This window comes from Ahaetulla prasina, chromosome 9, assembly GCF_028640845.1.
Source record: "Ahaetulla prasina isolate Xishuangbanna chromosome 9, ASM2864084v1, whole genome shotgun sequence".
NCBI classification, from domain to species: Eukaryota; Metazoa; Chordata; class Lepidosauria; order Squamata; family Colubridae; genus Ahaetulla; species Ahaetulla prasina.
The window spans coordinates 18698068-18721755 of record NC_080547.1 but is presented as its reverse complement, the minus strand read 5'-3'; the positions used below and the strand labels follow the sequence as shown (position 1 = coordinate 18721755).

Sequence of the window (23688 nt, the reverse complement as noted above, 5' to 3'; positions counted from 1 at the left end):
AGTGGGGATGGAATGGAGATTTTGTGATATCCTTCTCCCAGGAGTGGGGAGGAAATGGAGATTTTGCAATATCCTTCCTCCAGGAGTGGGGAGGGAATGGAGATTTTGTGATATCCTTCCCCCAGGAGTGGGGAGGGAATGGAAATTTTGCAATATCCTTCCCCCAGGAGTGGGGAGAGAATGGGGATTTTGTGATATCCTTCCCCCAGCAGTGGGGAGGGAATGGAGATTTTGCGATATCCTTTCCCCAGGAGTGGGGATGGACTGGAGATTTTGTGATATCCTTCTCCCAGGAGTGGGGAGGGAATGGAGATTTTGCAATATCCCTCCCCCAGCAGTGGGGAGGGAATGGGGATTTTGCAATATCCTTCCCCCAGGAGTGGGGAGGAAATGGAGATTTTGCAATATCCTTCCTCCAGGAGTGGGGAGAGAATGGGGATTTTGCAATATCCTTCCCCCAGCAGTGGGGAGGGAATGGAGATTTTGCGATATCCTTTCCCCAGGAGTGGGGATGGAATGGAGATTTTGCAGTATCCTTCTCCCAGGAGTGGGGAGGGAATGGAGATTTTGCAATATCCCTCCCCCAGCAGTGGGGAGGGAATGGGGATTTTGCAATATCCTTCCCCCAGGAGTGGGGAGGGAATGGAGATTTTGCAATATCCTTCCCCCAGGAGTGGGGAGAGAATGGGGATTTTGCAATATCCTTCCCCCAGCAGTGGGGAGGGAATGGAGATTTTGCGATATCCTTTCCCCAGGAGTGGGGATGGAATGGAGATTTTGTGATATCCTTCTCCCAGGAGTGGGGAGGGAATGGAGATTTTGCAATATCCCTCCCCCAGCAGTGGGGAGGGAATGGGGATTTTGCAATATCCTTCCCCCAGGAGTGGGGAGGGAATGGAGATTTTGCAATATCCTTCCCCCAGGAGTGGGGAGAGAATGGGGATTTTGCAATATCCTTCCCCCAGCAGTGGGGAGGGAATGGAGATTTTGCGATATCCTTTCCCCAGGAGTGGGGATGGAATGGAGATTTTGTGATATCCTTCTCCCAGGAGTGGGGAGGGAATGGAGATTTTGCAATATCCCTCCCCCAGCAGTGGGGAGGGAATGGGGATTTTGCAATATCCTTCCCCCAGGAGTGGGGAGGAAATGGAGATTTTGCAATATCCTTCCTCCAGGAGTGGGAGAGAATGGGATTTTGCAATATCCTTCCCCAGCAGTGGGGAGGGAATGGAGATTTTGCGATATCCTTTCCCCAGGAGTGGGGATGGAATGGAGATTTTGCAGTATCCTTCTCCCAGGAGTGGGGAGGGAATGGAGATTTTGCAATATCCCTCCCCCAGCAGTGGGGAGGGAATGAGATTTTGCAATATCCTTCCCCAGGAGTGGGGAGGAATGGAGATTTTGCAATATCCTTCCCCAGGAGTGGGGAGAGAATGGGGATTTTGCAGTATCCTTCCCCCAGGAGTGGGGAGAGAATGGGGATTTTGCAATATCCTTCCCCCAGGAGTGGGGAGAGAATGGGGATTTTGCAATATCCTTCCCCCAGGAGTGGGGAGAGAATGGGGATTTTGCAATATCCTTCCCCCAGAAGTGGGGAGGGAATGGGGATTTTGCAATATCCTTCCCCCAGCAGGGGGGAGGGAATGGAGATTTTGCAATATCCTTCCCCCAGAAATGGGGAGAGAATGGGGATTTTGCAATATCCTTTCCCCAGGAGTGGGGATGGACTGGAGATTTTGTGATATCCTTCCCCCAGAAGTGGGGAGGGAATGGAGATTTTGTGATATCCTTCTCCCAGGAGTGGGGAGGGAATGGAGATTTTGCAATATCCCTCCCCCAGCAGTGGGGAGGGAATGGGGATTTTGCGATATCCTTCCCCCAGGAGTGGGGAGGGAATGGAGATTTTGCAATATCCTTTCCCCAGAAGTGGGGAGGGAATGGAGATTTTGCAGTACCCTTTCCCTGCCACGCCCACCAAGCCATGCCCGCAGAACTGGTAGTAAAAGAATTTGGATTTGACCACTGCCCTAAAGTCCCTTCCAACCTTGTTATCCTACGTATGATCTATGTTCAATGCGGTCACAACCTTCCCAGTTGTGGGAAGCAAAGTCAACGACGGAAGCCAAATGACTGTAGTAAAAAGGTGGAAAAATCAACACGCTTAGCCACCGCATGGCTTACGGATGACAGTTCTGGCCCCAATTGGGGTCTTAAGTTGAGGACTACTTGTATTTTATGCAATTTGCTCTGCCCGGTGTAAACGTGGATTCATTTTCCTCTCTTGGTTGTCATACGGCGAAAGTTACCTGTTGATGCTTGGATGCTGCATGGATTCTAAAACAAGGCTCCAGCTTTGTTGACATTTATTGATGCCTAGGAATTCTTGGAGTGAGTCTGCGGGAATCAAGAGACTAGTATGAATTCACAAGAAAAGCATGGTAGCAGTATAATGCAACAACAGGGCACCTCAAAGGCACTTTTTCAAGAGGCAACGGGACTTCTTGTTTTTCTTTGAGAAGAGAACAAACCCATCAGGACAAGATTCAGCAGTCCACCTGCATGGAAGAGACAACTCTTTTGAAGACACATCTTGGACGGAGAAGACCGCTGGTTTGGAAGAGGGGTCAAAGAGGCCATCTAGGTCAAAATTATTTATTTTTATTTATTTATTATTTAGACTTTTATACCGCCCTTCTCCCGAAGGACTCAGGGCGGTGTACAGCCAAATTAAAAATATACAATATACAATATTAAAACAACAAATTAAAATAACATATTATATAATGGCCGAAAAATTTAAAAGTTTAAATGTAAAACCGTCAAATTGACCCCAATAAAACACAGTACTCCAATTTAAAATTATTAAAATTCAAATTTCAGAATTTCAAAAATTAAAAGTTAAAAATTAAGCCTGTCCCGCTTGGATGAACAAGTACGTTTTCAATTCACGGCGAAAGGTCCGAAGGTCAGGTAGTTGACGCAAACCAGGGGGAAGTTTGTTCCAGAGGGTAGGTGCTCCTACAGAGAAGGCCCTTCCCCTGGGGGCCGCCAGCCGACATTGCTTGGCGGACGGCACCCTGAGAAGACCCTCTCTGTGTGAGCGTACGGGTCGGTGGGAGGCATAGGGTAACAGCAGGCGGTCCTGTAAGTACCCGGGCCCTAAGCCATGGAGCGCTTTAAAGGTGGTAAAATTGAACAGCCCTCTCTCAACAGAGGGGGAGGGATACGACATCATCTATCTCCAGTCCTTTCAGCAAGTTCCAAGAAGGCTCCACACCCATTTGCACCACTCAGGTGACCCTGAGGATACAGATAAACCTCCAAGTGGCCTCAATGACTCTCTAAAAAGGATGCAAATGATCAGCTGTCTGCAAGGAGTATAAACCCTTCCGTTCTCCCACCATCCAGTCAGAGCTGAAGAAGCTTCTTGGATGAGAAGCGAAACATCTTCATAGAAAAACCAGGAAGCCCAGTTGCCTCTTGAAAAAGCACATTTCCGGTGGCAAAAAAATTCTGGGCAAATATCAAAAAATGGCTAGAAAAAAATAACAGAACAACCGAATGAAAGCAAGCCGGAAACATTTTCACTAGGAATCTTTACGAGAACATACATCAAAGAAATTAAATATCTGATTTTATACATTATAACAGCTGCACGAATAACACATGCACATTGGAAACAGGAAAAGACACCAACAGATGAAGAAGTGATAGGGAAAGTTTTAGAATGTGGCGAAATGGACAAGTTAACAAAAGAAGGGCCTCTGGTGGCTCAGGCTGGTAAGACAGTCTGTTATAAACACAGCTGCTTGCAATTACTGCAGGTTCAAGTCCCACCAGGCCCAAGGTTGACTCAGTCTTCCATCCTTTATAAGGTAGGTAAAATGAGGACCCAGATTGTTGGGGGCAATAAGTTGACTTTGTATATAATATACAAATGGATGAAGACTATTGCTTAACACAGTGTAAGCCGTCCTTAGTCTTCGGAGAAGGGCGGGATATAAATGCAAATAATAATAATAAAAACAGAAATTAAAGAGAAAGAAGAGACAGATTATTATATAATCTGGAACAAACGTAATGAATGACTTGAGACTAGAAATAAAGGGAAAAAATAAAGGGGAGAAATTAGAAATGTACAATATGTAAATAATAAAGGTATAAGAATCTAGAAAAGTAAAGCTATTAGTGTTAGATAAGTTAATGTAAATAAGGAAAATGGGATAAGAAAGAAAATAAAATAATAAATGAGATATGGGGGGGGGAAAAGTATAAAAGCGAAAAAAGACCGCTAAGAAACGTTGTTTAAAAATAAGAGATATTTATATTATATGTTGTGTGTTTGTTAGATTGTGTATCACAATAAAACAATAAAAAAATTCAAAAAAAGAAAGAAAGAAAGAAAGAAAGAAAGAAAGAAAGAAAGAAAGAAAGAAAGAAAGAAAGAAAGAAGGAAGAAAAAGCACCTTTTGGACAACCATGACTTAGATGACTGAGAATCCCCTAGACAACAGATATTTAGGGAAAATATCCCTGTTTTGATATCAATGATTAATTCCGCTTTCTCCGGAACAGAGCCCGTGTTAATGGAACAAGCCGTTCTTTGCTTATTTAGGGTTTTAGGAAGAGATTCAAAACGTAATTTTTCACCAGGCCTTTTAATGTTTTGGAACATCGATGTTTAATGTTTGTTTCTTGTGACTTTCCTTTTTATGTTCTTTTTTTTTTTTTAAAGTGTGCTGTGTACGGTATGTCTTTTCAACGTACAAGTAAATAAAATGTGTTTTTTTTATAAAAAAAATGTTTAGAGATCCAGAAATTGACAGGACACCTTCTGTATCGGAGTATACAGTTTTCAAACCAAGAGCTTCATTTTTGATGGGCATGATTATGGTTTATTATTATTAGCATGCTGGATTAACAAAAAAAGTGATGGGAACAAAACGTAGCCAAGAAAGAGGCCCATTTGGGAGCAATTTTGCATGTTCGTGAATGATAGGATTTCTATCATCTTGTTCAGCTCTATTTCTCTTCTCAGTTAAGGTGTGTTAGCTCTTGGAGATTGCTTAGATCAGGAAACAGACACTAGAAGACTAGAATTAAGCTGAACTGAGATACTCTCCAACAGACAAAAATTGGGACTGAAAGGAAGGGTTCTTGGTGCTCTCTGAGCTTGGTGGTCTTCTTGCAGATGTTTCATGACCCAACTAGGTAACACCATCAGTGTTAGCTCTATTATGGTGCTTTTTCAAGAGGCAATTGGACTTTCTGGTTTTTCTTTGAATACATTTTGCTTCTCATCCATGAATAACAACAACAGCAACATCATCCTTCTCCTCCTCCTCCTCCTCTACCACACTTTGTCCTTCTTTTCCTCCTCCTCTTCTCCTCCTCTCTTTCTCCTCCTCCCTCCCTCCCTTCTTTTCTTCTTCATTTCCACCTCCTCCTCTTCCCAAATCCCACTCCTGTCTAGCACTAATGATGTTAACCTAGTTGAGTAATGAACTGTCTGTAAGAAAACCACCAAACTCAGAAAGCACCAAGGACCCAAGCTACACATATTCCTCCACCCCTCTTCCTCTCCTCCTTCCTCCGATGACTGAGAATCCCCACAGACACATACAGTAGCTCTATTATATCTTTTATTTTATCTTGCAAGTCCGATTATCTTTTTCTCCCACTCCTCAATCACTCAGGGAAAAGCCAGATTGTGTCTCTTCCTAAAACTACCACCTTTCCCAGGGATCAGGGAATGGCTTTAAGATTGTCCCTCCAGGCCATTCCCTGACTCTCTACAAAGAGGAAAACCTTGTAGAGGTTTGGGTTAGGATTAAGGTCTGGACTTTACCAACCAGGCAGTATTGCCATGAGAATCTGCAGGGCCTGTTCCTTAGTCTCAGCCTTCTGCTCTTCCGTCCGGAGTGGTTTGGGCATCCCGGGCAAGACTCCGCCAGGCCAAATGGATTCCTGGAGCAGCCGAAGATATTGCACCCAGTACTGGGTGCAGGTCAAGTTGTCTACTTGGACTTCAACCCACCTGTAGGGGAAAAAAAATACAAAGAAGGTAAAGTATTGTAGGAACAAGTGTTGTTCCTTTCAGGTAAAGGTAAATGTTCCCCACGCACATACGTGCTAGTCGTTCCCGACTCTAGGGGGCGGTGCTCATCTCCGTTTCAAAGCCGAAGAGCCAGCGCTGTCCGAAGATGTCTCCTTGGTCATGTGGCCAGCATGACTCAACGCCAAAGGCGCACTGAACGCTGTTACCTTCCCACCAAGTCCCTATTTTTCTACTTGCATTTTTTACGTGCTTTCAAACTGCTAGGTTGGCAGAAGCTGGGACAAGTAACGGGAGCTCACCCCGTTACATGGCACTAGGGGTTCGAACCGCTGACCTGCCGACCTTTCAATCGACAAGCTCAGCGTCTTAGCCACTGAGCCATTGCATCCCCTTCCTTTCAGGTATGTGAGTCCAAACCTATAGAACAATTGCTTTGGTACTACTGCTGCTTGAAACACACACAAACACACTAAACACACACACACACACACACACACACACAAACACACTGCCCTGGAAGCTTCAAAGTAACTGAAAGCAGAACAAGAACCAATGGATGGAAACTAATCAAGGTTATAAATGAAATTTCCTCAACAATTTAATCAATGGAACTGCCTGCCTCCAGAAGTTGTTGTGGGTTCGCCAAAACTGGTGGTTTTTAAGAAGAGATTGGACAACCGTTTCATAATAACAGAGTTGGAAGGGACCTTGGAGGTCTTCTAGTCCAACCCCCTGCCCAGGCAGGAAACCCTACACCATTTCAGACAAATGGTTATCCAACATTTTCTTAAAAATGTCCTGTTTCGGAGCATTCACTATTTTTGCAGGCAAGTTGTTCCATTTATTAATTGTTCTAACTGTCATTTGTCTGAAATGTTATATGCTCAAGCAGGTATCAGCTTTGGAAGCCACATTAACCTCAGAAGCTTCCACGCCGCCACTTTCTTGCGCTTGGGAAAGTAGGAGGGGTGATTTCGTAGAGAGATTTTTGTTAGACATAATAGCATTCTTCTTTTCGGTCAAGCTCATGTTGTTCCTGCATCTGGAGGAGGAGTGGTGTCTCAAGTTGGGACAGATGGTGATTGGGCCATGTGATGGACTGATGGGTGCAGGGGCTGAATTTGGGGTTTTGATTTATTGAGGGAAAACCCGAAACTCTCAGGTTTGGGTTTTCCCAGATGTGCCAGTATACCTATTCCAGTAAATGAAAAGGGCCTCTTGTGGCTCAACAGACAAATGCAGTCTGTTTTTAAGACAGCTGCCTGCAATTACTGCAGGTTCTAGTCCCACTAGGCCCAAGGTTGACTCAGCCTTCCATCCTTTATAAGGTAGGTAAAATGAGGACCCAGATTGTTGGGGGCAATAAGTTGACTTTGTATATAAATATACAAATAGGATGAAGACTATTGCTAACATAGTGTAAGCCGCCCTAAGTCTTCGGAGAAGGGTGGGGTATAAATGCGAATTTTAAAAAAAAATGAAGATGTTGAGATGATACTTGTCTCTGAGTTTTTAATTGGAGTTGGGGTGTTCTAGAAGGCTGATAGCAGGGAGCTGGAGTAGAAGACCGCCAAGGTCCCTTCCAACTCTGTTATTCTCTTTTAACATGTGTCTATAGCCACTCCTGATGCATTAAGTTAGCACGGTTGCAGGGGTGAAATCCAGCAGGTTCTGAAGAACTGGTAGCGGAAATTTTGAGCAGTTCGGAGAAATACCACTTCTGGCTGGCCCCAGAGTGGGGTGGGAATGGAGATTTTGCAATATCCTTCCCCCAGGAGTGGGGAGGGAATGGAGATTTTGCAGTATCCTTCCCCTGGAGTGGGGTGGGAATGGAGATTTTGCAATATCCTTCCTCCAGGGTTGGGGAGGGAATAGGGATTTTGCAATATCCTTTCCCTGGAGTGGGGTGGGAATGGAGATTTTGCAATATCCTTCCTCCAGGGTTGGGGAGGGAATAGGGATTTTGCAATATCCTTCCGCCAGGAGTGGGGGGGAATGGAGAATTTGCAGTATCCTTCCCCTGGAATGGGGAGGGAATGGAGATTTTGCTACATCCTTCCCCCAGGAATGGAGATTTTGCAGTATCCTTCCCCTGGAGTGGGGTGGGAATGGAGATTTTGCAGTATCCTTCCCCTGGAGTGGGGTGGGAATGGAGATTTTGCAGTATCCTTTCCCTGGAGTGGGGTGGGAATGGATATTTTGCAGTATCCTTTCCCTGGAGTGGGGAGGGAATGGAGATTTTGCTACATCCTTCCCCTGCCACACCCACCAAGCCACACCACTCCGACCAAGCCACCCCCACGGAACCGGTAGTAAACAAAAACTGGATTTCACAACTGCACAGTTGCCTCCGTACCTAATAACAGACACCTCACAGACAATAAACAAACCCCAAGGAAGAAGATAAGATGACCCAGATATAGGAGGACTGACTTTGGAGATGCTTGAGAAAGTATTTTCGGAACAACCAGGCGAGCAAAAATACACCGATTGTGTCTATAAAAAGAGAAGCCAAGACCCCACCCTCCCTTGAGTCATGTCTCGTCCATCAAAACAGAACATGACCACATTGGATCTGAGCAATTCTGAACCAGATAGCCCTGAAACAAAAACGAAGGGCAGAAAAGCAGTATTTTAAACGTCTAGTGGCATGCCATCAATCAATCAATTTTGATACGCTAAATCTACCCAAACGATGACATGTTGACAATGGCTCACTAAAGTATTTATAATGCAAACAGTTAAAGCATGGCATGTAAATAAACAAAATCATGAATCCTAAGTATAGTGTGACTAAGAGATGAAAACACTGACAAGCCAAAAGCCAAAATAATGAAATAATAAGGATGGGCAGAATAGCTATCTCCAGAAAGACATTAAAAACAGGCCCAATCATGACCCGGGGGGGGGGGGGCTCTATTCGATTAAAACTGGTCCTGAGTTTAGGCTTAGCTCTCTGGGTGTAGGACAACTTGCCACAGCTGTTGTGACTCGTCCTCCCTCCTCTCCTCAGCCGGACCCCTCCCATCTCCAACCGGGCCTTTTATCAGACTCCGAGTCTGATAATGAAGATGAACGGCCTGTCATGACTCCAGCCCCCGGCCCTGGCCCCATGCCCGGAGAGGATTCAAGGAGTGAAAGGAGAAGCCCAATAAACCTCACTCATACAGCGTGTATTCCTTTGGTTCAGCCTTCAGAGCAGGAAGCCAGCCAGATGGTAGAATTACCCGGGCCTACTCCCTCTGACCCCTCCCTTTCCCAGACGCTGACAGCAGATCCAGCTGAAGACAATTCAGAGTGGGAGGACCTTCGCTTCCGGAGATCTGAGAGGCGATGCCAGCAGAAGGAAGGGTGGGGCAGGCCTGGATAAATGCTGAGTCATGGAGCCACACCCCACAGCCTATATAAAGGACCTGCTTTTGGCATTCCAACCTTGAGTCAAGCAAAGTCTTATCTAGTTTGCTGATATCGGACCCTATCGCTGAAGTCACAACTTGGACTCCTGCCTGCCCTGATAAACCTCAAAGGCACTTGGCAAGCTGCAGAGGCTTCATTGCCAAGTTTGTTACGGACTTCCTTGACTCGTTTGTCGGAGTGGGGGTGGGACACGACAACAGCCAACTCACATCATGGCCAACTCGCCACAGCCAACTCAACTTTCAGAGTCGGTTTTCACCAGTTGTGCCAATATGAGGTATCCAATAAATTGTTCTTTGAGGAATCTATCTGCCTCAGAGTTCTGCTTTTTTCACTGAGCCACAGTGACGCAGTGGTTAGAGTGCACTTTTGGGACAATTACTCTAGATCCGTGATGGCGAACCTATGGCGCGCGTGCCATAGGTGCCTCTCTGTGGGCACACGAGCCGTTGCCCCAGCTCAGCTGCGCATGCGCACGCACCTCCCGCCAGCCAGCTGGTCTTTGGGTCTCTGCCGTGCATGCATGGGGGGGTGTCATGCACACATGTGCCGGGGGTTGGGCGCATGCACGGGACCATGCATGCATTGCATTTTGGGGGTGTGCGCACGTACATTTGCATGCACATGCGCACACTTTGGGTACTTAGCCCGGAAAAGGTTAGCCGTCACTGCTCTAGATGTAAAGTCAGTTGCTTTTGGCTCTGGATTCACTTTAACCGAAGGGAAAAATAGATTCAGGGGTAAGTCTTGTATCCTTTCTTCCAGGTCTAAGCTGGCAAAGCCATCGCATTTCTCCTTCCACTTTGGGGATCACAAAAGGTTGAAGATCTGCTAAACAAACACTTCAATGTCCTGTCTTCCAGCCAGAGTACAGGACACAATGTTCATGGTTTATACCATTGTAAACTTCTGCGGGGCAAAAGACAAGAACAATTCACGTAAAAATATTGGGCAGTTCTCTGCAGGTCTTGGCTGGCTCTCTTGAAAAGTTCAGCGTCCTTCATATATACTGATTTATAAACTGCTTAATTTGGGGAGTGCTTTTATTTGTCTCCCTTGAAAAACACTTACCAACTCGGTTCGACTGCGTTTTATTACTCTGGGCAGGGTCTGCTATAGCTCCCAATTTTTCCAGCCAGAGTCAAAACGCAGGAATTAATATCGGGGAAATTAGCACAGAGGGATGCCGACTGTGGATGATCCTGCTTAATAAAATAAATGCAAAGGAAATGAAGTTAATAGATTTTATAGAAATGGGAGTCCTCGGGATTTCCTGTGGAAAGAAGAGCTGTTTTGTGTACGGGTTGTCCTCGACATGACTGCAATTGGGCCTGGACGTTGTCATGGTTGATACGTGAATCACATGGTCCTTAATTGAATCCGCCTCCCCCCCATTGATTTTGTGTCAGCGTTCTAAATAATGCGCCCATAGAAATAGCACTTAGACTTATATACCACTTCACAGAGCTTTCTAGCCCTCTCTAAGCAGTTTACAGAGTCTGCCTCTTGCCCCCAACAATCTGGGTCCTCATTTTACCCGCCTCGGAAGGATGGAAGGCTTAGTCGACCTTGAGCCTGGTGAGATTCGAACTGCCAAATTGCAGGCAGCCGGCAGTCAGCAGAAGTAGCCTGCAGTACAGCATTTTCAAGAAGCAAATTGGACTTTTTGGTTTTCCTTGGAAGACGTTTCCCTTCTCATCAAAGGTGGGCTTCACATAACTTAACAACCGGTTCGCCCAGAATCGAAAATGTGGGTGTGCGCGCCTTGAGCACATGTACACTGTGTTAAAAACACAGCAATTGTATAGGATGGGATAGCGTCGCTCTCTCGCGCATCTTGCGCATATGCACACTGCGTCAGAAATAAGCCGATTGTATAAGACGGGATAGCGTCGGGGTGGGCCCAGCCGCTAGCCTTAACTACCAATTCGTCCAAACTGGTCCGAACCAGCTGAATCCCATCCCTGCTTCTCATCCAAGAAGCTTCTTCAGCTCTTGGAGAATTGAGGTGAAGAATACTGAGCTTGAAGAAGCTTCTTGGATGAGAAGTGAAACGTCTTCAAAGAAAAACCAGAGAGTCCAGTTGCCTCTTGAAAAAGCATCTTTAAGACAACCATGACCTGGATGACTGAGAATCTCCCTAGACATCTAGAGTAATTCTTGTAAAGCAGGATGATGGGACAGGGATGGAGTTGTGGAACCGAACCCCAGGCCTTCCATAAAGTTCACGTTTCATCGGCCACAGAATTGGCAATAAGTTGGCGAGATAGGTGTTCAATGATAGGAGGAGGAGGTTCCGTTTCTTAGATCACCTTTGATTTGATTCATAAGGCTCTAATGGAGCAAACCCATCATATCACAATAACAACAAAACTCCTGGCACCTAACTTGTCCTCCATTAAGAAGATTTGATCTCTTGGCTTCCATGCTCAATCAGCAACCCTTTCTTTTCTGCACAGCTCCTTCTAATAACATTGCCCAATTTTGGAAGCATGTCCTCAACTTTCAACATTTCGTTTAGTGACTTACACTAAACTTACTTCGAAGTTACAACAACGCTGAAAAAAGTGACCTATGACCATTTTTCACACGTATGAAAAACCGCAGCATCCCCATGTTCACGTGATCAAAATTCAGTGGCTTGGCAACTGACTCATATTTATGACTGCTGTTGTGTTCCCGGGGTCGTGTGATCATCTTTTGTAACCTTCTGTTGTGGTCCATCAGCAGCCTACGGAGCTGGCAACGGAATCGGACAGCGATGAGGCTGAGGTGAGGCCAGGGCCATCGGGAAGTGAGGAGCGGACTCCAGAGCTTCCAGAGACTGATAGTAGTGAGGCAGAGGAACAGGAGGAGCCTGTTCCTAATGCACGCATGAGAAGGGCTGCCAGGAGGCAAGAGCAGCTCAAGCAAAGGACAACTCGGGAGTACGGCCAAGAGATGATTGGCCCCTCCCATAAGACTTAATAACAGACCAGCACCGATGTTTCAGCTTGCCGGAAAACAAAGTTGTAGCTGCGTAATCTGCTTCATGTATGTCTATATTTTTGTGGCTTCTGGACATTTGCCAGGAAGGGCCTTTGGCTATTTGTCTAATTGGACTAAAGTTTGTGCTAACTGAAGAATTTGTGTTTGGGAGGCATTTGTTTTACTTTGAGTTGAACAACGCTGGGAATGAAGTACCGTATATACTCGAGTATAAGCCGAGTTTTTCAGCACGTTTTTTGTGCTGAAAAACGTCCCCTCGGCTTATACTCGAGTATATACGGCTTATACTCGAGTTTTGTTTTTTTCTTCTTTTTTTCACATTATACCGGATGGTGCAAACTTGGCGGGCTTTTGCATTAGCGCGGGGAAGCCCTGCCGGTGCAGTGAGAGGGCGGGGCGGGGGAGCCGCCAGCCTTCTCGGCTGAGGGAGGGAGGCTTTCCCTGACCGGTAGCTGCCTCATTTCCCTCCCTCGGCTTATACTCGAGTCCCCAGTTTACCCCAGTTTTTTGGGGTAAAATTGGGGACCTCGGCTTATACTCGGATCGGCTTATATTCGAGTATATACGGTAATTCTCAGCTGTTCGAATAAAGTTTATTTTTGCATGGACTGAGTTTGTTGCTACCTACTTGGGTCTGGGTCACAACACAAATAGGGAAGATGGATTCACTTAACATCCTTTATAAGGTAGGTAAAATGAGGACCCAGATTGTTGGGGGCAATAAGTTGACTTTGTATATAATATACAAATGGATGAAGACTATTGCTTGACATAGTGTAAGCTGCCCTGAGTCTTTGGAGAAGGGCGGGATATAAATGCAAATTAAAAAAAAAAAAACCGGGCTACTAATATAACAACTGCAGTGATTCACTTAACAACTGGGACAAGAAAGGTCGTAAAATGGAGCAAAATTCACTTAAGAAACGTTTCACTTAGCAACAGAAATTTTCGGGCTCCACTGTGGTCGTAAGTCGGGGACTACCTGCATAGGGAAAACGTCTATCATGGTGTTGTCACCTTGTCACAAGAGATGCGTGAGAACTGCGGATTTAAGTCTACGATGACATAATTCAAAATGCAGAAAGAGAGCCTCCAATTTTTCCATCCAAAATCCTAGTCCTCGGCAATAAACTCATCTTTGCTGCCTCGCAGTGTTATCCACAGTAACTTAGTTCTCACCCATCCTCAGCTCTCCAAAGTTATGCAACCCAGCTTTGTTTGCAACTGTTCCACAGAACACAAACAACGAATCGAATTTATAATAAGCAAACTTAAAAGGAGATCTCGCCCAAGGCAGATGGACGGTTTCTGCTCATTAAGACTTTCTCACCATATTTAGCAAACCACGAGTGCGTCTGAGGGCAAGGAAAACAAAACAGCATCTATTTAGCCATAACCCCGTCATCTTGCAAAAACTCTTAGGAGTTTACACTGCTTGATAGCTATGTGTAAAAAGCTTTTAGATCCCTTGGCTTAGATCTCTCAGTAGAACATTCCTTAATCTTCTCTTTGACGGATACTGAAAACTTGGGTTTTATTTTAACACAACATACCTTTCATAGTTTATGGGTTTTATTTTTACTAAAAAAAAAAAAAGCATGCAGGCATATGTGTGTTTCTTGAAGACTTCTGTCATGGGTCCAGGAAATGTTTCCAATAAATTAAAGACCCTTCATTAATTTGGGTCCAGATCAGGAATGAAATGCTCCCGGTTCGGACCGGATCACCCGATCTGGTAGCGATGGTGGCGGGTGGTTCGGAGAACTGGTAGCAAAAATCCTTGCCCTCCTGCTATGCCCAGCTGAGCCACGCGATCATCAGAGGGTTTTTTTAATTACTTTTAAAAGCATTTTTTTCTTCGGCTGAAAAATGCTTTTAAAAGTGAAAAAAAAAAAGCCTCCGACGATCGCGCGGCTCAGCTGGGATCATCAGAACCTTTTAAAAGCATTTCTTTACAACCTCTTTGGCTGAAGAGGTTGTAAAAAATGCTTTTAAAAGATTCTGACGACCAGGCAACTCAGCTGGGATTGCCCGAGCCTTTTAAAAGCATTTTTTTTTTACAAAAATGCTTTTAAAAGTAAAAAAAGTAAAAAAAAAATTGGCCACACCCACCCAGTCACATTATCCTTCCCCCACCAAGCCACACCCACAGAACTGGTAGTAACTAATTTTATATTTTACCACTGGTCCAGATCACAAGTCCTGCAAAATGAAAGGCAGGACTGAAGAGGCCAGAACCAACCAGTCTTAGCCCTAGTTAGCCAGAGAGATGGACAGCGACTTTGTCCTTAAAAAAAAAAAAAAAAGTAAAAATATCACAGATCACTGCAAGTTCATTCTTCCACACTAGAAGCCAATTAACTTTGCAGACTAATTCCCCCCTCCCCAAAAAAGATGGTCCTTTTACAGATTCCTTTGTTAAAAATCAGCAGAGAGGAACTGTTAGATGCTGCAGTGTGATATCAGATGTGTTTCGGGACCTTGTACGAAGAGGCCACGCTGCTTTTGAAAAAAACTTTGGTTTTTAAAAACCCAGGGATTTCAATTAGAATACAGAATAACAAAAGTTGAAAGGGACCTTAGAGGTCTTGTAGTCCAAATTCCTGCTCGAGCAGGAGACCCTTCTGGACAAATCCTCCCGACCCCCCACAATTAGTAGTATAAATTGGGAATTGTATTGTCTTGTATTTTCTGTTATGTATTGCACCAGTAGAGGCTAAACCAATTTCATAATATACATGATGTATAATGACAATAAAGGCTATTATTATTATCTCTTTTATTCATTAAACATGAATCTCAGTCAACTGAACATTTAAAAATGTGTCACAAATACGAGTGACTGGTGCTAATGGTTGATACAGGTTGCTGCCAGCATCCTAGGTATCAACCAAGTATCTTCTTAAAATATATGATGTACTGAGTAGCACATTTTTTTGCAGTTCTGCTGGTCGTATTATTATTATCTTTTTTATTCATTAAACATGAAACTCAGTCACCTAGACATTTAAAAATGTGTCACAAATACCATTGACTGGTGCTAATTGCTGATATGGGTTGTTATTATTGTTATTGTTATTATTATTTACTTTATTCATTAAACTTGAAACTCAGTCAACTGAACATTCAAAAAGGCATCACAAATACCATTGACTGGTGCTGATGGTTGATACGGGTTGCTGCCAGCATCCTAGCTATCAACCAAGTACCTTCTTAAGATGTACAATGTTCCGAGTAGCACAGTTTTTTGCAGTTCCGCTGGTGTTATTGCAGGAAGCTACAATTTGTTGATGTATCTTATACAATTCTTGGACATGGTACCAAGTGCCCCGATAACAATGGGTATCACTGTTACGTGTTTCATCTATAGCCGTGTAGTTTTGATGGCCAGGTTGCGATATTTCATGATTTTTTCCAGTTCTTTTTCTTCGACTCTGGCATCTCTTGGTACCACGATGTCAATAAATTGTACGTTTTGGTTTTTGATAACTGTGATATCTGGCGTGTTGTGTTCCAAGTGATGATCCGTCTGTATTCAAAAGTCCAAAAGATCTTCACCTTCTCATTTTCTATAATTTTTTCCACTTTATGTTCCCATGACTTTTTGGATACAGGCAAGTCGTATTTTTTACATAATGACCAGTGGATTAATTTAGCAACTTGGTCGTGTCTAGCTTTGTAATCAGTTTGTGCGATTTTGCTGCATTCACATATTAAATGTGAAACATTCGACTTTGCCGTTGCGAAGTCGGCAGTTTGGATTGTCGGTGGATTTTTGTATCTGCTTTCATGGCATTAGTTTGTAGTGCTTGTTCTTGAGCAAGTATTAAACCTTCCGTTTCTTTCTTGATGGTTCCCATCTTAAGCCATGCCCACGTAAAGTTGTCATCACATTTTCCTTCAATGTTTTTCAAGTGCTGTCCATGCAAAGTTTTGGTTTTCCATCTATTTAATCTGTCATCCAGCTGTTTTTTCCTTATATTCTGCCTTTGTTTCTGTTGTTTGTATGTTCTCAGTTTTCAGAGCCTGCAGCAATTTTTCTGTACTTTGGTTCACATAATCATTTAAACTTTGTTTTTCTTCTTCTACAGTTTGATGGATTTGCAATAGCCCTCTGCCCCCTATTTTTCTTGGCAGGTACAACCGGTCGATGTCACTTCGTGGATGTAAAGCGTGGTACATATTCAAAAGTTTGCAAGTTTTCCAGTTCCAGTTGTTGTTGCTGTTGTTGTTGTTGTTATTATTATTATTATTATTTTTACACAAAATGACAGTATACACAGCAAACGAGATAACTATGCTGGATTTTGTATCACAGATCATTAGTCGAACACTTCCCAAGCGTTTAGGACTGCGTGATGTATCTGCGTGATGATGATGAAGATGATGATTGACTGGCCAGTCTCTTCTTAAAAACCTCCAGTGTTGGAACACCCACAATTTGGGGAGGGAAGCCGTTCCACTGATTAATTGTTCTCACTGTCAGGACATTTCTCCTTAGTTCAAAGTTGATTCTGTCCTTGATTAGTTTCCATCCATTGCTTCTTGTGCTTTGGAGCAGGGGTCCCCAACCTTTCGGACCTCAGGGACCACTAAATTCATAATTTTAAATCCCACGGACCACTAATATGATCTGCCTAATGACCAGCTGGGTGGGTGTGGCTAGGTGATCATGTGACTGGGTGGGCGTGACCAACCCAATGTCACTCACATCGAGGGGCACCTCTACTCACCCCTCTCCTGCCAGCCACTCCTCGCCTGCCCACCTGGGCTCCTTAGGGCCCCAACAAAAAGCGGTTGTTGTAGGGCCCTCTGGTGGCTCAGACTGCTAAGACAGTCTGTTATTAACAGCAGCTGCTTGCAATTACTGCAGGTTCAAGTCCCACCAGGCCCAAGGTTGACTCAGCCTTCCATCCTTTATAAAGTAGGTAAAGTGAGGACCCAAATTGTTGGGGGCAATAAGTTGACTTTGTATATAATATACAAATGGATGAAGACTATTGCTTAACATAGTGTAAGCCGTCCTGAGTCTTCGGAGAAGGGCGGGATATAAATGCAAAAAAAAAAATTAAAAAAAATAAGCAGCCACCATGAGAAAGAGTTGGCAAAACAGCTCAGTTCAAATTGGATCTGGCGGAGAAGGAGGCTCAGCAGAAGCACCTCCCTGAGGACTAGGAGCATAGGCTTTCCAAGCAGAGGGAAGACCTGCGGGAGCACAAGGCCAGGTACCGGCGCCTGGAGGCTCAATGGGCTGAGATGGTCAGCCAGTTCCAAGCCATGATGCAGTCCCACTGGAACAAGGTCCTCCGGCTCTTCACCACCAGCAGCATTTCCCTCCAGCCTTCGCCCAAAGCCTTGCACCAGGAAGCCGAAGCAGACCCCAAGTCAGAATTTCTGCCCTCCTCCGACCCACACAAAAAGATCCCAAAGGATCTGCAGCAACACAAATGTTCATTGCATGTATACAGCCCAGGGGGCGTAGTTTGAGGACCCCTGATTTAGTGCAATATATAAAAAAATGCAATTAATTTTTCTGTGGACCACCAAAATTTTCTCAGGGACCACCAGTGGTCCACGGACCACCAGTTGGTGACCACTGCTTTGGAGAATAGGCTAACCCCCCCACCCCCAGCTCCTTGTGACAGCCCTTCAAATATTGGAAGGCTGCTATCCTGTCACTCCTGCTCTTTCTCTTTGTTATGAGACATTTTTTTTTATTATTTGCATTTATATCCCGCCCTTCTCCGAAGACTCAGGGCGGCTTACACTCTGTCAAGCAATCGTCTTCATCCATTTGTATATTATATACAAAGTCAACTTTTATTGCCCACAACAATCTGGGTCCTCATTTTACCTACCTTATAAAGGATGGAAGGCCGAATCAAACTTGGGCCTGGTGGGACTTGAACCTGCAGTAATTGCAAGCAGCTGCTAATAACAGACTGCATTAGTCTGTTGAGCCACAAAGGACATATTCAGTTCATCACATTTTAACCTCCTTAAAAATTAAACAATGCCTTTAAAAATAACAATCTAAACAAAGCCTGCAATGAACATTTTAACGAGCAATGTACCCACACTATTCTAGCTGTGTTTATTTTACCGTTTAATTGATTTATCTGTTACGAAAAGGAGCATCACGCAAATAGCGGGTCAGCTGGCTTGAAGGATTTCCCCCTTTCCCACCACCAAGATTACAGACATCCCACTCATAATCCAGGTCTCTTGCATCTGGGCTAAACAAGGGAAGAGCTAACAGGCTTGTTTTGGAAACGAGGTATCTTCGGTCTTGGAACTGCCTGCTGCTAAACTCCCTCCAGAAATGATTTAAGGGGAGGCCAGGAGATAAACCTCAACAACTGTTTACATGTGGGGCTACTCATCTGTCTTAAATAAAACTCTTTTTACTACGGTTTCACAACCCGCTCCATCTGTGGCAAGCAGAAACACCTCTGGCTATCGATTGCTTGTGCACCTGCCAATGTGACGCAGGCTGTCCTTTAATACCACGTAACCTGAAGAAAGGGAGCCAAGACAGATGTTCTTGTACACAGTGCAGAGAAGATCTCCATGCCCAGAACATGTGAACTTCTGGAATGACGGCAGAAGGCTTTGGCCACGACAGTGGACAGGTTACATCTGGCATTGCACAGGAGCCAGGCTGACCCGGTGGAACTTCAGCACTGACGTCCTTGGATTATGGTCCCTGGGAGAGGTAGCTGGAGACGCCAACAGTGTAGGAATTTGAACAGAAGATGTCCAAAGTTCAGATGTTTCACCTCCATTCCCCTTCCCCCTTAATCTTCTGGTGCTCAGAAGAAGAGAACAACAGTTCTCCTGGTCAACCCAATTCTGGCTTTGGAGAGCCACATTCTATGAAAACTCCAGTTCAAAATGGAAAGAGTGCAGAGAAGAGCGGTGAAGGTGATTAGGGGACTGGAGGCTAAAACATATGAAGAACAGTTGCAGGAACTGGGTATGTCTAGTTTAATGAAAAGAAGGACTAGGGGAGACATGATAGCAGTCTTCCAATATCTCAGGGGTTGCCACAAAGAAGAGGGAGTCAAACTATTCTCCAAAGCACCTGAGGGTAGAACAAGAAGCAATGGGTGGAAACTAATCAAGGAGAGAAGCAACTTAGAACTAAGGAGAAATTTCCTGACAGTGAGAACAATTAATAAGTGGAAGAACTTGCATCCAGAAATTGTGAATGTTCCAACACTGGAAGTTTTTAAGAAGATGTTGGATAACCATTTGTTCGAAGTGGTGTAGGGTTTCCTGCCTAAGCAGGGGGTTGGACTAGAAGACCTCCAAAGTCCCTTCTCTATTCTATTCTATTCTATTCTATTCTATTCTATTCTATTCTATTCTACTCTACTCTACTCTACTCTACTCTACTCTACTCTACTCTACTCTACTCTACTCTACTCCACTCCACTCCACTCCACTCCACTCTAAGTTTTGGGAGCTTCATCACTGGAGGCTTTCAAGAAGAGACTGGACTGCCATCTGTCAGAAATGGTGTAGGGTCTCCTGCTTGGGTGGCGGGGTTGGACTAGATGACCCACAAGGTCCCTTCCAACTCAGAAAACTTAACCCGTACATTTAATAGATTAACAATCTATTAAATATACAGGTTAAGCTTTCTGACCGTGTCCCTTGCTTGGGTTAAATCATGTTCTTCCTAGATTTCAGATCTCACTAGGGAGATCCGGACAAAAATTCAATGATCAAAAATTCAACAATAACTAAGAAAGAGGACAAGAGCTTCCTTACTGTGCGTGCTTGAGAAATGACAAGAGAGAAGAGGGGAGATGAAGAGTGGGAACACCAGGTATTTTCCAGTTTCACTTAAAGCCAGTGTCAGCCTCCACTCCAAACTTCGTATCTCTTTGTACTCCTTATATTCAGTTGTTAGATAGAATGGGATTGTATTTCTAATGTAAATAGCTATTGGATTCAAGTTAAGTAGAGAGGGGCCTTTAAGAGTGTCGGTCTGACATAATTAAGGTGGGAGGGGAGATTAATGTTTTGAATTCAACAGGAATGTTTGAGCCCGAACTCTAACGGACATTGCATTCCTGATTTGATTGACAACCAGAGACCTGCGGAAGAAGATTACCACGGGACCAGACCTGATGACCTTTTGGGAAAGAGGAGGGAGGAATAGGGTGATACAGACTGTCAGCCATGTTCTGTCTCAGATTCAACTTAGAACTGCTGCTATCCAGATGTAACTAGTAAAAGTACTTTTCTTTATTTGCAAATGAAGTCAAGGTGTATTCTTTCCTAGATATAATCAGAGGCAGCCTGACAGCCAGATTCTTTGAGAAATGGAGCATCCATCAGGAGACAGAATGGCGCCATTGATCTGAACGCATCACTCTCAAGTTTTATCCCACAGACTTTGGCATCTGTGCGACAGGAGCCTTAAAAAAAAAACCCCAAAACCTTGGCATGGCCCAAGTGTTGGAAGGATGCTTTGTCAAAGCTTGCCAGCATCTTGGAAAATGTCAACGTCTCTTCATTTTTGGGCTGCCAGTGCCTTTGGCCTAAGGCTACAAGTCGCCAGATTCATTTAACAACCGTGTCACTAAGTTAAAACAAACGCAGTGGCAAGGAATAGGGCAAAACTCACAGAACAAATGTCTCAGCAACAGAACTTTTGGGCTCAGTTGCGGTCTTAAGTCAAGGAATAGAATAGAAAAAGGCTGGAAGGGACCTTGGAGGTCTTCTAGTCCAGCCCCCTGCTCAAGCAGGAGAACCTATATCTTTTCAGATAAGTGACTGTCCAGTCTCTTCTTAAAAACCTCCAGTGATGGAGCGCCCATGATTTCTGAAGGCAAGTTGTTCCACTGGTTAATTGTCCTCACTGTTAGGAAGTTTCTCCTTAATTCCAAGTTGCTTCTCTCTTTGATTAGTTTCCAACCATTGTTTCTTGTCCTGCCCTCGGGTGCTTTGGAGAATAATTTGACCTCCCTCTTATTTGAGGCAGACCTTCAAATGCTGGAATACTGCTATCATGTCCCCACTAATTCTTCTTTTCTTTAGACCAGCCAGACCCAAATTGTGCAGCCGTTCTTCATACGGTTTAGTTTCCAGGCCTTGCTCTTCTCTGAACTTTTTCTAAAAGTCTCAACATCTTTTCTGTAGCATGGTGACCAAAATTGGTTGTAGTGTTCCAAGTGTGGTCTTATTTTATAAAACGGTACTAATACTTCACATGAGGATGATCTGTATTTTTGTTTTTTTGTTTTGGTTTGCTTCACCAACTGCAATCCTTAAATGGATGCAACTTTTCTTGAGGAGTGAGATTTTTCAGAGCAGAAGTTCAGACCGTTCAACATGGAGACGCCATTTCGTTTCCCCTCTGGTTTCGGTGCGAAATCTTCCCACTCATATTCTCATTCAGCAAGTATCAGCAGGAAACCGACCCTGCCTTCCCTCAGTGAAGGGTTCCTGGGTTGAGAGCTAATTAAACCGGCCACCCAACTTGGCTTTAACTAGCCTCACCAGTCTTCCCCCCACTACGTCCAAGCAATCTTGAGACTCTGCAAGGAGTTGGGGAAGGGGGTTGCAATTGGACAGGGTGGAGCAGTGGCCATGGCGATGCAGGAGTTGCCGTGGTAACTGGGAGCTCAATTGTTCTCGGTGACTTCGCCTCGGTGGGAAATGACCTCCATTGTAGCAAGGCCAAAGAACGGATTAAGGAGGTGCTGGGAATGAACAGCTGCAAAAGGAAAGAGCTTGAATGGAGTAACCCAACATCTAATGACTGATGAAAATGGAGGGTCTTAATCATCCAGGTCATGGTTGTGCCAAAGGTGCCTTTCCAAAAGGCAACTGGACTTTATTGGTTTTCTTTTTTTTGAAAATATTTTTCTTCTCCTCATCCAAGAAACTTCTTCAGTTCTAATTTAACTGGTGGGGAATGGAAGGATTTGTATTCTTCGTAGTCTGTACTACCACCTCTTACAATACTAGACAACACAATATCAACAGTAGAGTCCTTCAAGTTTCTAGATTCTGTCATATCTCAAGACTTAAAATGGACACCTAACATCAAAATCGTCGTCAAAAAAAGCTCAACGAAGAATGTTCTTTCCGTGCCAACTCAGGAAGCTCAAAACTGCCCAAGGAGCTGCTGATACAGTTCTACAGAGAAATTATTGAGTCTGTCATTTGCACCTCTGTAACTGTCTGGTTTGGTTCTGTAACCCAACAAAACAGACACAGACTTCAGAGGATAATTAGAGCTGCAGAAAAAACCATGGCTACCAACCTGCCTTCCATTGAGGACCTATATACTACACGAGTCAAAAAGAGGGCTGAGAAAATATCTACAGACCCCTCACATCCTGGACATAAATTGTTTCAACTTTTATCCTCAAAAGGATGCTATAGAGCACTGCACACCAAAACAACTAGACACAAGGACAGTTTTTTCCCCAAATGCTAAACAACTAATTCCCACAACACTGTCAAATAATTTACTAAGACTGTATTGCTATTATTCTTCTCTTCCTTACTAGTATCTATTTCTTCCCACTTATTACTATAACCATGTTGCTCGTATCTTTCAATTTATATTGTTTTTATTTCCTAGTATGATTTGAAAGCTTATTAGTAACCTTGGCTGTCACTAAGTGTTGTATCTTTTTATTCTTGATGAATGTATTTTATTCTCCTCATGTACACTGACAGCATATACACCAAAGACAAATTCCTTGTGTGTCCAATCACACTTGGCCAATAAAAAATTCTGTTCTATTCTAATTCTAATTCTTATTCTATTCCATTCCATTCCATTCTCTATTCTATTCTATTCTGTTCTGTTCTATTCTTATTCTACTCTATTCTATTTCCATTCCATTCTAATTCTAATTCTAATTCTTATTCTTATTTTTATTCTATTCCATTCCATTCCATTTTCTATTCTGTTCTGTTCTGTTCCATTCCATTCTTATTCCGTTCCGTTCCATTCCATTCCAAAGGTGGTCCCTATTTTTCTACTTGCATTTTTAATGTGCTTTTGAACTGCTAGGTTGGCGGAAGCTGGGACAAATCATGGGAGCTCACCTGGTTACGCGGCACTAGGGATTCGAACTGCTGACCTTTTGATCGACAAGCTCAGTGTCTTAGCCATTGAGCCACTGCGTCCTAGGTACCTAGACCCAATTTGAGAACTTGTGTTCATATGCATCAGCCAACCAATGTTGCAATGA

At 44.0% G+C, this 23688-nt stretch overlaps 1 protein-coding gene across 2 annotated transcripts in view; it reads right to left on the bottom strand.

Annotated features, from left to right (window-relative positions):
* Window positions 1-23688, bottom strand: part of SNX19 (sorting nexin 19) — a 64376-nt gene that overhangs the window by 4387 nt on the left and 36301 nt on the right. The window contains exons 9-10 of one of the 2 annotated variants that reach the window (XR_009156491.1): window positions 5849-6037; window positions 2307-2394 (exon numbers count right to left, since the gene is read on the bottom strand). Coding sequence is in view for 1 of the 2 variants with exons in the window: in XM_058194534.1 (XP_058050517.1) it covers window positions 2307-2394; window positions 5853-6037 (273 nt within the window). In the remaining variant the exon portion in view is untranslated. The remainder of the gene's footprint in view (window positions 1-2306; window positions 2395-5848; window positions 6038-23688) is intronic. The other variant, XM_058194534.1, reaches the window with a different exon arrangement.